Source organism: Anolis sagrei, chromosome 2, assembly GCF_037176765.1.
Source record: "Anolis sagrei isolate rAnoSag1 chromosome 2, rAnoSag1.mat, whole genome shotgun sequence".
In the NCBI taxonomy this organism is placed as follows: Eukaryota; Metazoa; Chordata; class Lepidosauria; order Squamata; family Dactyloidae; genus Anolis; species Anolis sagrei.
Window position 1 is genome coordinate 228,493,972 of NC_090022.1, and position 16,583 is coordinate 228,510,554.

Sequence of the window (16,583 nt, forward strand, 5' to 3'; positions counted from 1 at the left end):
ATACAGGAATGCAAATATCAGGAAAAGATAAATACAAAAATTATGTAACAGGGAAGGATATGTACAAAATATGTATGCTATGGAATGTGACGTAGAAAACTGAAAAATTTTGTGAAGTAGGATTTCATAGAATGGCATGGAAATTGGACACAATAATTCTACCCTTGGTTGCAAGGAGATTGAAATAGATTAGGTACAGATTATTTGTACATCCATACATTTTGAAATAATTTGGTGATATCCCTGGTCTGTATGTGGCCACCTACACACTATTCTCTCTAATTCTCCCATCATTTGGTTGTCTCTATTACAAAGGAACAAACATAGTCCTAATTTTCCTTCCTTCCTAACAAACCAAATGAATCTTTATCCCTGTCCAGCTGCTTAGGGAAACGAGGTGCTTGACAACTGAAATGAAAATCTTCTATCTCTTACTTTTTATTTATTTGGGTTCTACAGTAGAATGCAATGGAGTACACAAATTTTGAATGATTGTGAAAATGAGGTTATACTGCACTTCCTCTATAAGACTCTCAGTGATAAAAGAGAGGCCTCCAGTGCTGGGTTCACATCTCAAATCAGCAACAAGACAGCATGAGAGGAGTCACTGTATCTATGGCTCTGTCTCCATCTATAACATGGGAATCCTACTTTTTGTGATACTGTGATGATGAATACTGAATTATTATTAATTCTCCTCAACCTTATATCAGTTAGTCTAAAATGTGCTGAATAATATTAGTTGGATTTTCGCAGTGCTATGCTGTTTCCCTATTTACTCAAGCTATACACAACCTTTAAATAATGTTGTGTTCCTCAAAGTTCAATGAAAGCCAACGAATGAATGGTTTTGCCATTTATGTATGTGTCTGTCTCTGTTTCTTTGCTTTTTTTCCTTTGGAAAAAGTGAGAGAGATAGTATGTGAAATTACAATGCAAAGTTACATCAGAAGCAGACTTGCCTTCATCAGAGACAACATCTTCCTGGTCATCTGATGATGGATGGAGTGGCTGCAGAGGCTCCATATTAATTATGAGCTGCTTGTTCAAGGAGTGAGAGCTCCGACTCTGAGTAATGTTGGTTCTGAGAATAAGAAAACAAGAACATATTAAAAATTTAAAAAACCTCCATACTGCCATATCTCAAAGCATATTTTTAAAAAAGACATGGCAGAACCAAAGAGGTCTGTACAAATACTGTAGAGACACCTGTCTTGAAAGTTAAGCAGAGATACGCTTTATTAATACCTGTAAAGGAGACCACCAGGAAATACTAGATGCTGTGTGCTACAATCAGAGGGAAGCAACAGCAAGCCTCCTCTGAATAAAACATACCAAGAGAGAGAGAAACTGATAGGATTACCATAAGTTGGAGTTAATTTGAAGGCACATAACAACAACAAAGAGTCAAGGGATGCTTTGCTGTTATTTTCTTCCAAGCGTTTCTGTATAGAAAAACCTGACTGAGTATTTGCAATGGCCTATCCTACTTTATTTTACACTTTATGATTGAATGTCAGTATAGTCCCCTAGAATACCCTTATGTAATATTTGATCGGGTTCTTTGAAGTAAGAATTAAATTTCAACGAAAGAAAAATGTACATGGCAAAACTCTAAGGAAATAAAACTTATTTTATGAGGCCAGAAGAATCTTCTGTACTGAGACTCCAGATAATTAAAAATAGCCCGAAAAAACCCACAAGAACTGAATTAAAAATAACATAAAACAAAAGAGTTCTCTTCAGTTAATCTCAGTTAAACTATTAATAATAATCTGAACCCCTTATTTAAGGCTCAGAAATAGTTAAATAAAATCAAGGCACAAAAAGATGCTGCATAACATGGTCAAAATATTAAGTGTGTTTAGTGGGGTGACACATTTTATGCCACAGTAATCGAGTATGATGTGTTTAGATTCATTTCACCATCTTATAGTATACACAGAGATAATGGTAACTGATGAGCTTTTAACTGCTTAATTCTTAACTCTTGTTTTTCAGAGTATTTGAATTTCCTTAAATGTATGTACTGAGCTTTGGATTTACAGGGTGTGGCTTACAGAACCTCGGAGATTAAGATCTTCTGGGAAGGTCCTGCTCTCGATTCCACCTTCCCCACAAGCACAAATGGTGGGGATGAGAGACAGGGCCCTCTCCGTGGTGACCCCTTGGCTATAGAACTCTCTCCCCAATGAAATTAGAGCAACCCCTCCCTCCTGACGTTCAGGAAGAAAGTAAAAACATAGTTATGTGACCAAGCTTTCAGACAGAAAAACTCATAGTGCAATAAGATCATAAGGAATAGTGAACAGACCAATGGAACGACTATGGACTTGATTTTGGATGACGTGATTTTAATAACTGCTTTTAAATTGTATTGTTTATCGATGGATTTTAATATAAATGTTATTATATTATTGGTGTTTAATTTTATGCTTTATGTCTAAATGTTATTTTATGTTTATGTTTTAGGTTAATTTATAGTTATATGTTATTGTCTTGTTATCTTTCGGTTTTCACATGTATGTACGGCATTGAATTTTGCCTTAATAATGTTGGAAACCACTTTGAGTTCCCCTAGGGGGAGAAAAGTGGTATATAAATTTAGTAAATAAAATAAATAAATAAATAAAAACCAGTGGGCAACATCTGGTCTGTAGGCCATCTTCATCTTCCATCCTTGGTGTGGTAGGGTTTCAAGGCCCAAGAATACTACAGAATTATAAACACTGTGTTTATCCTTCTCAACCAAAGAACCACAATATCTGGGAATATGTATGGCATAGCCATGGTAATTAATAGAGGTGCCATAGTACCATAACTGTGTCATGTAAAAGGATCTGATGATGAAATCAATCTATTTGGCAGCCAAGAGCAAAGAGGTTGCTGAACATTTTTTACATCAACTTATTCAGGTCTGATTTTGATAAGAAAGTACCTGTGCACTTCAGGGGGCTCCCTCTGGATTTTAGAACTTGCTTCAACAACCTCTTTGGCAACTTTTCCACTGTAATCAAAGATAAAAATTAACATGTGAAGATTTCACTGACAGTCCAAAACACTTAAAGTAATGAATAACTATATTTAAATTTTTCTGATTATTTAAATGATATATATATTCTTCTACAGATAAAATCTCGGCAAAGAGCTGGCCATTTATTGACAACACATACTCTGTCTCTAATCTTACCTGTATCGAAACCTGCTACCTTTAAAAAATATTTTGCTGCTGGACACAGTCTTAATTTGGCTTGATTTTGCATACCTTCAGAGAAAAGCAAAGCAGACACATTTAGATTTTTCAGTTAAGTTTTTAAAAGGCATAATACAAAACAATTAGCACTATTATCATACACACTGTATTGTTTTGTGTTCATCATGGAGGAATAATCACAAATAATCTGTGCAAGCATGTTTCCTTTAAAGAATGGTTTTTAAATATATATATTTCATTACAATCTGCTCATTGGTCAGCTAATATTCAGGAAAGGACTACTTGCTACTAATGTGCCCCACAATTTTCATGAACCTTACATAGCTTGTTTTAAAGTCCCCTGAATAGAAATGAACTCTGTTTGGCAAGCTTTATGCACTAAGAAGGAAGATTCAAATGCACATATTGAGATACTCTGAATTTAGTGGCAGAACTAGCCTATACATTGGACAACTAAGTATTTGTTGTTAATCTTTCCCTGTTGAAGGAGCTCAGGATCTTGCTTACACTTCTGAAATTCATATGTTGTTGGATTCTGAATTTATGATATGAATCAAGATAATGGTGCTCTTTCAAATAATTTGGGAAACAGCATAGGATTTCTATAGTGTAGTGATGTAAGTCTTTGAAAAGATGCAGGTCACATCTGAAAGTCACAATATACACTGGAATATGGTTGGAAAACATGCAGCAGTCATGATCACAGTATACCTGCTGCTGGTTTGAATAACTCCAGCTATTTTACATATACTTCCTATTTACATATAACAACATGTGTTATGCTTGCACATGCATGTATAGTGTTGCTTGAACAAGACATTGACTTAGATATCAACTTTTCCCCTGCACATGCCATCTCTGGCAGGGATAGGAACACTGTTTCAATACAGGATCTGAATTCCAATTTGGAAAAGGTTTGAGGTCATCTTCCAGCAACTGGTGTTGCTAAGAGCATGAATTAGGAACAAGGGCAGGTGCAAAGCAAAGTAAGTGGTGTGGGTATTAATTTTATCATTTTGGACATATTCTTATCAAGCATAACCGAGTGGAGAATGAAAGATACAGCCTGCAGACCAACTCTCCTCACCACACTCTGTCGCCACCCCCCACCAACGGCCAGCGAGGAGAAGGTGAAAACAAGGTAGGAGACTTCGGCTCCTCCAGAGCGGAAGTGGGACTTTTTATTGTCCTTCTATCTAGAATCTTAGTGACTATCCCAATGCATTTTGGGTTTTGTCATCACCCCTTCCACGGTTGGTCTTTGGGTGGCGGTCTTCGCCTGCCCATAAACCATCCTCAGCTTACTGGCAAGTGATAGCTCACAACTGACTTGATAGCACCACAACGGAGAACATCTTTGTTGCTCTGGACTTTTACCAAATGGATCAGTAATCTAATGCCATCATCAGATAAGGCTCTCACTCCCGCCCCCCTAGGACCTCATATCACATTTACTATCCCCCAAGAAGACCCAGGATGTTTTTACGCTCTCCATTCTGTACTCATCTGTATCTAAAGAACTTTGTGTCTTATGAGCAGGGAGAGTATAAAAAGAAGGGCTGAAACACTATGGAGAGGGAGCTGGGGGGGGGGGAGTAGGGGTCTGCGTTGTTAATTGCAGCAATAACATGTTTCATGCTTATGTCTATGTTTGATGTTTTTATAGTTTTAATGGTTTTAAACTACAGTTACATGTTATTGATTTAGATATGTCATATGTTTTTATACATATGTGAGGCATTGAATTTTACCATTTATGTTGTAAACTGTTTTGTGTCCCCTCCCCAGGGATGAGAAGAGCAGTATAGAAATGCAGCTAATAAATAAAGAATAAATAATAACTGTATGTCACTCTCTTGAAAGCCTGGGAAGTATTGCTTACTACCATGCAAATATGATCGTAATGTTCTTATTTTTCCAGTTCAAAATCATCAAGCTAATTAATGTAAAGGCAAATCTGTGGAAGATTTGCCTACCTCACCATTCAACATAAAAAGCCCCCCAGAATTGTTTGATACTCTTTAGTCATGTCCATATTCTTTATTGTATTGTTGACTTATAATCTACAGCTTACTTGTAAAATGCCTGATTCTCCACTCCGCACTTCCAAAGATGCTTGCAGGCTGCTGGTGTAGAAGTATGGAATGACAACATAGCCTTTTTCTATATATGCAATGAAAAATGAAAAAGGAGAAGAAAAATGTTGACTTGACACTTTTATAGTGAAGAAGATAAATTATATTTAGGCTGTGACAAAAACCCTTGTTCTTTTTAGTGCTTGAAAAAGCCTGTGTACTAGAGAATTTAGAAGACCGTGGTAAGTCTCTTCAAAGACCCTAAATCCACAGTCCCTATATCCTCTTACTGTATTGATCCTCTTCAAGCTTTCCTCCATATTACCCACCTGATAGCCTTCTGTTTAGGGATATTTTTCCTACATGGTTATTTTCTCTATTTGTTCTTCTCATCTGAAATTAAATATTCTGGTCCTACGATTCCTTACTGTGTAAATTGCCCAGCCAAAATGATTGAGAAGCATTAAAAAAAAAAACACCAGTAAGGGATACCATGCATCAAACAAATAATAGTTTTATTAACTTTCAGTTCTGGAGGTTTATTCCTATAAACCAGTGGTTCCCAACTTGTGATCCCTGGACCACCAGTGGTCTGCAAGAACTAAAATATTGTCTGTGGCCTCACAATTAACATACCATTGCAACAAAAGCAACTGGTCTTGCGAAACCCTTTTATAATGCCGAGGCTTATTCAATATGGTTTTCTGTGAGTGAGCAGATGGCGACTACTGGATGGCATATGTTGTGGATCAGAAACTCAAGCTGATGTGATCTATCCAATGCCATTTTCTGATTCAGCACTCCAAATAAGCAAACCAAATCTAAATTTGATCAAAAACCGATTTGTAACTCTTTTGGTAATAATGTTGGAGAGTGGTCCCTGGTCAAAGTACCCCCTGGTTAGAGGTTTTTTTTTCACTCACGTTACTTTTCCCTTGCTCTATTCCATCTTTTTTTAAAACCCTCCCCTTTCTTTTAAAATACTGCAAATACGTAACTAATAAAATTATTTATAAAAAAAGGTTGGGAACCACTGATATAAAGAGTTTTTGTTCTAACTCTTCCAATTCAAAATATATCAAATAATGAAAACACCTAACAATGAATTAGAGATCCAGTGTTGTGTAGAGGTCTGACTTTGGAAAACAAGGCTCAAATCCCTGCTCAGCCCTGAAAAACCGTAAGTCACCTTGGGCAAGTCACACACTTTCATCTTCAGAGCAAGGCAAAGTCTAACCTCCTCTGAACAAATCTGTCCAAGAAAATCCTGTAATAGGTCCACATTAGACTAATTTCTGGCATTAGTCAGAAATGGCTTGAAGAAAAATGACAACCTAAAACTGGATTGCATGGAACAATAATTTGTAACAACTTACAAACATTTCCATACATTTTATACACATATATATTCCATAAGTATTATTCACTGCATTTTCTCTATATACATTGGGCTGTTCTCTGGAAAGGAACACCGAGTTTATTCATAAGCATTAAGTTGACTGTTCCAGTACATAAGGCCGAAACTTATATTGTAAGAGGAAGAATAACTGCACACTAGCTCTCAGAAAGAGCCCAAATGTAAATTTACTCTTTTAGTATATAGAAAATATAAAATACCAAACCTCTTTTTGAATTGCAATCACGTAGAATGTCTTCCCTTCAAACTTTAATTTACAGACATCAGACCTATAAAAACAAAGCCCTTTGAATGAGGAAAATAGATTACAGTTTTAAAATCTGGCAATTTCATGCAAATGTAGCCAAGTCATAAATACTGAGAACAAGTACAATATAAAAACAGAAGAATATAACACATTAAAGCCAATAGCATAACATGAACAGAACAATTCAATATACTTTAACTGCTATCATTTTACATATCTTTAAAAAACTGTCTTGTAAACCTGTGGGCAGGGTCATGCCTTTTTAATTTTTATAGCATTTTCAAGTGAAATGATAAGCATAGTATAAATAAGAAATGATAAAGAGATAAAAGACATTTTAGAGGGTGACGTCCAACTCAAAATGTTTTTTACACCTTAGGGTATTTTTAATTCTTGATATTTGGGGAAGAGAAGGAATGCATTTTCTGATGAACAGATTATGTAAAAAGTTCTGTATATTGCTATCATAGTTATGAATCCTTTGTGCATATATCTCTGGTTATGACTTTGATCTTTAGATCTGTTAATCATAAGAACCTGTCTGCCAAGTTTTTTATTTTCCTCCCAGATTTGATCATGTCAGTAGTGTAGTCACAAGAAATGCAACTTGCTTACTAGTAAGAATAATTGAACTTCAAGACTGCCATCCTATCCACTGAGTTCACTAGGCTTATTAAAGTAATGAAATACAATAGAACCCAAGTTCATTATGATGAGAAGGATCTCCACTTAGGAGATCCTTCTCCAATAGGAAATGCCCTTCATTAATGAAGTGTTCTTAACTGACAGTTGATTATGCCATCTTTCACAAAACCATGGAACCATAGAGTTGGAAGAGACCTCATGGGCCATCCAGTCCAACCCCCTGCCAAGAAGCAGGAAAATCACATTCAAAGCGCATGTAAGCCACCTTAAGTCTCCTTGTGGTAGAGAAAGGTATAAATTAGGTAAACAAAAAAAACACCCCTGACAGATGCTCATCCAACCTATGTTTAAAAGCCTTCAAAGAAGGGGCCACCACACCACACTCCTGGATAGAGAGTTCCACTACTGAACAGCTCTCACCATTAGGAAGTTCTTCCTCATGTTCAGGTGGAATCTCCTTTCCTGTAGTTTGAAGCCATTGTTCCATGTCCTAGTCTTCAGGGCAGCAGAAACAAGCCTGCTCCCTCCTCCCTATGACTTCCCCTCACATATTTATACATGGCCATCATGTGTCCTCTCATTCTTCCCTTCTGCAGGCTAAACATGCCCAACTCTTTAAGCCACTCCTCATAGGGCTTGTTCTCCAGATCCTTGATCATTTTAGTTGCCCTCCTCTGTACCCATTCCAGATTTTCAACATCTCCCTTCAATTGTGGGGCCCAGAATTCGACAGAGTATTCCAGGTGTGGTCTGACCAAGGCAGAATAGAGGGGTAGCATAACTTCCCTGGATCTAGACATGATATTCCTATATATATAGGCCAAAATTTCTCTTACTTCGATCCTGCTCAGTTCAGGGAGGAATATGTATACTTACTCTCGGGTGATTACCCCCTCGATATATTCTTGGATGACTGGAAACAAAGAAAGAGTATTGCATGTGGGACAAACTGTTGTGTCTCCAGGATTTAATTCAGGGAGCTAGATTCCTGCACCAAGGTCACATTCAAAAGCAGAAAGGAAGACGAAGGAACTTCAGTGTGTTTAATTTGAAACTCAATTTTCCCATACAGGAAATTGGATTCATCTTCAAATAATAGTATGTTATCCACAGATTTCAAAGACATGTGTGCTATCCTCTTTCACAAAAGGAAGAATGAATGTATGCTAAATTTTTTAAGATACAGATTTTCCCTGATGCTGGAGCAGAAAAGTCCTGATCTTCCTTGAGGCATATTAGGAAATCAGCTTGTAACTGTGTTCATTTAAATGTAGTACCACCCAAGTCATTTTTCTCCCAGAGTAAAAACATAGAGAAAGTTTTTTAAAAACAACAACAACAACAACAACAATGTAATACTCCTGCCATGCTATCAAGGTAGCAATGTAGAATGCAACCTGCTTCACTAGGAACCAAAGTAAGACAAATAATCTCGCTTCATTGTATAATCCCATGCATATCTATTCAGAAGTACACCCCAGAGAGTTCAGTTGAACGTACTCCTAATTAAGAAAATATACAGCATGGCAGCCACATTGCAAATACTGAATCATGAACTCAACTTTCTCAACAAAGCATTCTAAAAGAGAGAACATTCAAGTTAATATTCTGATATAAAAATAAATGTCAGAATAACAGCTCACCATTTTAGCAAATGTATTCTTTTATTTCCCTGGAATACTACAAAACCTGTGGCTGTGAATCCTAAAAATGTTGTGGTCCCTGTTGAATCCTTGAAAGAAAGAAAAAGAAGTAAATTTTAAATTAGCAATGTGAGGGCTTTGAATACAAATGTACAAAAAGTTTACTGAGTGAAAACATGTATGTTTTCTGAGTTTCTGTAAATTTGCACTTCAATTGGTACTTAAACACAAAACAGAATACGCTTTATGACAATTTGTATTATTGTTGTTATTGTTACTATCATTATCGTCATTGTATAATATACTTTCTCAAATATACTTTTGAAGGGATAAGCAGGTAAGTACTAGTGGGTAAATGCAGTATCTTTACAGGTACACCATACCATTTTACGGTAATAATTATTGTGCCATTATTACTCCATTTTAGTCAAATCAGAGATTGGTCATCATATTATTGCTAGTCAGTTCCAATTTGTCTATCCACATCATTCTTAGAAATCTGGGGAAAGCTTTCCTTATATAAGTTGAGTTCTAGCTCACATCAAATTTGATTCATCAGAGTAAGATGCACTCCCAGTCATCTTGCTTTTGTAAGATGAATTGCCACTTAACTGAGAGCTGCGAAGTATCTAGCTGAGCTGGGTCTAATATACAGGCATTCCTCAAGTTACGAACAAGATAGATAACCTCAAGTTATGAACAACACACACATATAAACATAAACTCTGGACCACATATGGAAAGCTTAACACCCCTGTGGGGTTAGTTTTGTTGACTGTGCCCCTGTTCTGAAGATTTCACCTCACTTTCTGTCCCTGTGATAATTCAGTTTTGAAAATTTTAGCTTGTTGTGGAAACAAGGATTGCTGATAAAGTTTCAGTGGAGATACTTATTTTCAGGAGTGAATTTCAGGAGGGGCAGGGAGGATTATACAATATGTAGGGAGGGTCATGTGTCCATCAAATAATGCATTATATGTACACCTCTGTAGTCACTAATAGAATGATCCAGTTCTATATGTAAGTTCCCTTCCCTTTCAGTCTTGAGCTCTTTTGCAGACAATATTTTCCTCCATTTCTTCACCTGCTGCACAAAGGGAGCTGCACATGTCTACTGGTACAAAAATGGATGGAATATGGGAGCAGGGAGCATTAAAAAAACCAAATTCTGTACCTTGCAAGGATGTGGATCAACACCATAGGTTTCTAAAGTATGTGCTTTCAATAATAAATTAAACTCAGCAACAGCTGGACTCAGACCCCTGAAAAATCACAGAAAAGGAAACAGTATGAGAAAAAACATACACAGAGTTTTTGCCAATAATATTCATCCTGAGCAAGTGGGGAAATAGGAGACCTTTCATATGATTCTGCTGTTACTCTGCCATAGCGCCTAAGCCTTTTGGATTAAGCCTAGATGCTTTTGACATACTTCTGGGACTCCAGTGAGCTGGGCAGTTAATCAGGGGCTATCAAGTGTCTTTCAAATACATGCTGTCTTTTGGTACACATGGAAGATTTGAAACTTAACAAGAAATAAGCTCCAGCCTTGGTTCCCAATGATATACTTACTCAATTTAATTTTTTAAATTGCTCAGATTGAAGATGCATTCCTTCCTGCTCTGGAAATAAACAAGGAAGTAAACAAAGACATTTTGATCAGGACTGCCTCTCCACCACTTGTTTGGAATCTGGCAGCATTCTTGTGATACGACTACACTCTCAAATGAGCTAAAAACATTCCCCAGTTTGTAGCCTTTGCCCTGCAGTTTTGCTCATTTGAAACAAAGGCTTACATATATGTGTACACATTTGGTTTGGGAGAAATGATGCCCCTGATAAAATGCTATTATATTATGTTTAGTCACTTTGGTTTTCCTCTATCAAGTTTTGTGGCTAATCTGAAGTGATTGCTGCATGAAAGAGAGAGTCACCATACCCTCTAACTGTGCCAATTTAGCAAGGACAGTACTGATCAATCCACTGTCATCCCACTTTTCAGATCCTTTAAAAATCTACCAGCTTCAATCGTCTCCTCCTCCCACTTCATCCTCAGCATTTTTCAATTACTGCAAACTGCATTTGAAGTACAAAAGTAATTGGCACTCAATTAACTCAGCAGGATCAAAGAGGATAAGGGGGAAGTATTGTCCTTCCCAGTAGGCTCAGGCAAAAGCAAACTACTACACCTCTCCTAGTTTGTGTGTTCTTCCTTATTAATAACTTTTTCTCTCTAAGACATTTGTGCTCCTTGGTCACACATTTCCCAGCATCATTCATGAAATGTTGGATGGTATGGGAGTCATCTTTAAGCTAGATTTCTATAGTTTCACAATGGTAACTTAATTTTTTTTCTCAAGGTTGCATAGAAGTGACAGCAGAAGGTAGAAAAAAATCATCTTTCTCCAATACCTGACTTTCCTCGTGGCTGCTACACCAAAGCTTTGTTTCCCCACTACTGCCATTGCCTCCTCTTGAGTAGCTATATTAGTGGAGTACCTCAAGAAGAGTATCCAATTTGATAATCCTCTGATCATAAAAATATAAAGATTATACTTGTGGAGCCATGACACTACCAACCTTGTCACATGAGTATGGACTACAAGATAACTTCAACAGGCTAGGAAGTAACTTTTAATCAGGTGCAATGCTTATGGTGGTATAGTAGTAAGTAATATCTGTACATCTCCTGTACAGCTGTGTGATGCAAGATGATGCCTTCCATTCTTTAGGTAGAAGATGAAATATACACAGAGTTGCCAATTCAACATCATGCCAGGTTCTGAGGTTTCCAGCCCCTTGTGATGACAACATTAAGCATTATGTAATTTGTGCTGAGTACCGTTGGTTACAGCTTGACATTCAAATACACAGACTGAGAACACATTTTCCTATTTGGAAACTAAGAATGAAACATTAGCTACAGTGGATGTTCCCTGATGGAGGTGTGTAGTGAAATCTACCTTTTAGGCGACCAGGCCGAGGCCTGAGTGACAGTGGCTGTCATCTTGGGAGACAGGCAGAAGCAGGAGGAGGAGTCAAGCCGACTCCTGATTGGGTAGAGCAATTAGGGGAGGAGTCGGTTGAGAGAGGGAAAGTGGCTGTCAGCTTTTGACAGAAGAGAGAAGTGTCTTGACATCAGACACAGAAGGATAGGATTTTAGAAGAGGAAGCTAGATAGAGTTCTGATAGGGAAGAAGAGTTTTTAAAGTGAGCCTTAAGGTTAGGGAATAAGGTTGAGACAAAGGCTAGGGTTTTACTGAGTTGAGAGGACCAGTAAAAGAGAGTTTTGTCTTATTAAACTTAGGAGAAGTTTAAGATATCTTATTGCCCTGTGTGTGAGACAGACAGGAGTCTGTTCTCTAAGAGATACTGTTTCTAAGAATAAAACAGTGTGTTTAAGGAAACTCACAGTTTTAAAAGCTTTATGGTCAGTAGAACTGTTTAATTCAACTAAGTCTCTTCAACTGAATTATGCTTCTGTACCGCTCATTCTATGAGTAGATGTTTGTTTAAAGCTCAATAAACTTTTTCTAGTTCACTTTTAACTGGTGTCAGCTTCAGTTTGTCAAGCACTTTTAAAGTCCAGTCAGCCAGTTAAAAAGCAGTTATAGGAGACCCAGGGCAAACACACCTTACCTACAACACATTCACACCTTTGGTTCCTCAGACCAATACAGCTGAGGTGGTGGCGGCTAATACTACCAATAACATCGGTCATTGATATATTCAACTTATGGTCAGCAGCTAATTATACTACACTGGTGGCAGTGGTGGAATTCTTTCTTCCCCCCTGCCCCAGATATCCTTTGATCTTCGTTATAAGGTGAAATAAGGGACCTATTCCATCTCACTTGGGTGCATCCAGACAGCCCCTTTAACATGGGAGTTTCGCAATTAAAAGGGGGCTGTCCAGATGATGTCCTGGACAAACCCAAACTAATTCACCACAAACCAAGAAAACCCTGGTTTGTGGCGAATTATTTTATTGGTGGGTTTATTCCGCCCCTTCTTAGGATAAACCCACTACTTTCACTGTCTGGACTCAAAACTGCCCCTCAAAAGTCCAGGAGTGAATTTCCCTTCTGAGGGGTAGATTTCCCTCACCTCCTGGTGTCTCACCTCCGTTCGTAATTGTGAGTCATTTGTAAGTTAAATGTTTGTAACTCGGTGACTGTAATTATAATTGGTTGGGGTTTTTTTCCATAGCTAATTTGTAGTTAAGGTTTTTCCTGGGCTAGCCAATTGCAACATAACACATCAAAGGACAACCTCCTCATTCTACAGTTTAACTAGAACTGTGCTTTAGCTATTTTTATAGTAGGGTGTATCTTGCCTCATTATTTAGGCATATTTGTAGCTTGTAGCATTTATGTATTTAAGGTTACTTAAAAGTAACTGGTTTTACCTTTGAGTAATGAATAATACTGAACTTAGCTATAAGTAATTAATCTGAATGGTAACTATGCAACTTCCCAATTTCTTCTTATCACACTAGAGAAAAAATCCACTTAAAATATAGTTTCTGCAGAATTCTGGAGTTTATAGTTTAGTGAAGCTGTTAAAGGCTCCTCCCTAAACTACAAACCCCAGAATTCTGCAGGAGACAAAAAACATATTTTAAATGGATTTTTTCTCTAGTGCGAAGTGTCCAGAATATGGAAAAATCTACTGCAAAAGGTTGTGTTTGCAAACAACCGTGAGAAATATCCCCCAAGCACTTCCGTGAAAAAGGGCAGAAAAACTGTTTACTTTTCAGCATGTGTTATTGTGAAGCCAGAGGTTCCTTAGCCTCAGTCAAAACAATTTCAGACTTAAAAGGCTTTCCCCGAGCCCTGGAAGGATCTAAGGAATTCAGCCGAAAAGCTCACTTTAATGCTACATTTGCTTAGAGCTCCACTGAAGGGTCAGCAGCTGAGCGACAGTCTTAAGTGTCTCCCCATCAGTATCAGAAGGGAAATTCTGCAAAGTCTTCCTTGACGCCCAACGCTTGGAATCTGGGACAGCTGCTGGTCTCACACATGCATTAAAAACAACAGCAGAAGTTGCAAGGATCAAAGTGGAAGAACTGGAATCAAAAGTGGAATGAAAACTGGGTAACTGGAATGTAAAGGAATGGTAGCAGCTAATATGAACTGCTTAGATAAGCATCTCTTCCAAATTGATACCCTCCACACTGAATGCACCTTGGCAAGCATATGAACGTTATAAAGATATTTTGTTCAAGGGAATAAGTAACATGACAGGAAGCAAAAATTGTAGCAGTTACAATCTGCACGCTCAAGCTGTCACTGATCACTTGTAATCTGAGTTAATTATTTAGTGGGAAGCTCTATCTTAGGAAGAAAACACATCTGACTTGTATAACTAAGCTCCGTTACTGGGTCTTGTCTTTCAAAATGTCTTTGCCTGCCAATATCTAGTTACTGACTTCTTATTTTTTTATTAATCATGAATATGTCATATTTCTTAGGAAGGCAGAATATAGATCTTCATTAATGACACAAAATGTTCTGATTCTATTAGTGTAGTATTTTTTATTCTAACCCAAAGAGAATTACAATCACTGGTGGAAAGTTTACAAGTCCTAATTAATATTCTGCAGCTGTCATGTGGCTTCCATCACCACTTCCTTAGGAAATTCCATGTGAACAAGCCGTCTTAGAGAACAGTTTATAAGATCACATTTCCATAAAACCTTGACAATGTTATCACTACCCCATGGAGGGAGCAAGAGACAGGGACAATGGATCAATCATTAGTACTAATTCATAAAAGTATGCCTTCTGTATTAGGCAAAATGACACACCAGGGAACCTGAACTGTCACTATGTGCTGCCAACTATAACTCAAAGATTGCTTCATTGTTTTCAATAGTCACAGCAAAAACAAAAAACAAAAACCCACAATCTATTTTTTTTTAAGTAAAGATAAAAGTAAAGGTTTCCCCTGACATTAAATATAGTCGAGTTCAACTCTGGGGGATAATGCTTATCTCCATTTTTAGGCCATGACTACATGGAGCGATGTTACCTTCCTGCCGAAGCGGTACCTATTGTACTCACATTTGTATGTTTTTGATCTGCTGAATTTTAAAAAGTAATCTTAGTTAATAATATTTAAAAATTGTTGAGGAGAAAGACTGGTTTGAAAATATCCAGTTAACAGGAATATAGAATACAGTGACCTGACAACAATCTGAAAAATGCAGTGATATCCCTAAACAGGAAAAACTGACTGCTGATAAAGCCTAAAATCATTTTTTTAAAGGCAAGCACTGTGTTTGTCATGAACAGAGACAAATCTATATAAAATATGTGACATTTTCCCTTGACTAATTATTAGGAAAGCTCAAGAACAAGAATAAAAAGCAAGAAAGAGGAATTCCTTTTAGGATCCTTCACAAACTCATTTTTGAATGAAAAATGGGGAGGAAGAGACATTTTCTTCCGTTAATCAAGATGGAAGTTTCACAGCATCAGATGTCATTCCATTCAAAAGACTGCAGGTCTGGATCCATTCTACTAAATACCTAATAAAATATGGAAGGCTCTGTCTCCCCGTCCCCACAATAGACTGACAGATTGATTTGGGTATTCTGTTATGTTCATTGAATCTATCGGTCTGTAGCCCCCAGTGGTGCAAAGCTTGTGCCGGCAGGACTGTTGACTGAAAGGTTGGCGGTTTGAATCCGGGGAGTGGGGGAGCTCCCATCTGTCGGCTCTAGCTTCTCGTGTGGGGACATGAGAGAAGCCTCCCACAGGATGGTAAAACATCCAGACATTCCCTGGGCAACATCCTTTCAGACGGCTAATTCTCTCACACCAAAAGTGACTTGCAGTTTCTCAAGTCATTTCTGACATGAAAAAAATCAGTCTAGTATGATCCAGAACTATTTTTTTTCCACAAGCAATAATTTCTATAGACATGAATAGTAGAATGACCGCAGAAAATAATACATGCTATTATCACTGTTGTCATAAACAAACACTGAATATGTGAATAAAATAGTTTTTCACTCTGTTTTAATCCCTCAAAATGTTTTTTCCCTCCAAAACATGTCTAGAGGTTAATTAATTTACATTCACATATATTGCAAATGCATAGCAATGATTGTGGAATAATTTCTTTTACGTGCACTAGGGATTTCAAAAGAAAGATAGGAGGGCAGTATTTACTGTTGATTAATTAATGTGGAATCAAAGAGTAAAATCTTCAAGTGCTATCAGAGGCACTTCATGCTTATTAATTTAAAAAATCAGGACTAATGAAATAACAACAGAATAATCTGTTGAACTAGCAAAACCTCATGTTGCATTAGTAATGGCCCATTCCTAATATA

The 16,583-nt window shown here is 37.3% G+C and overlaps 1 protein-coding gene across 2 annotated transcripts in view; it reads right to left on the reverse strand.

Moving 5' to 3' along the window:
- Positions 1-16,583, reverse strand: part of FRMD3 (FERM domain containing 3) — a 143,938-nt gene that overhangs the window by 17,428 nt on the left and 109,927 nt on the right. For both annotated transcript variants that reach the window (XM_060762145.2, XM_060762146.2), the window contains exons 7-13: positions 10,416-10,503; positions 9,242-9,330; positions 6,912-6,975; positions 5,289-5,377; positions 3,191-3,265; positions 2,939-3,007; positions 963-1,084 (exon numbers count right to left, since the gene is read on the reverse strand). In XM_060762145.2, the coding sequence (XP_060618128.2) occupies positions 963-1,084; positions 2,939-3,007; positions 3,191-3,265; positions 5,289-5,377; positions 6,912-6,975; positions 9,242-9,330; positions 10,416-10,503 (596 nt within the window). The remainder of the gene's footprint in view (positions 1-962; positions 1,085-2,938; positions 3,008-3,190; positions 3,266-5,288; positions 5,378-6,911; positions 6,976-9,241; positions 9,331-10,415; positions 10,504-16,583) is intronic.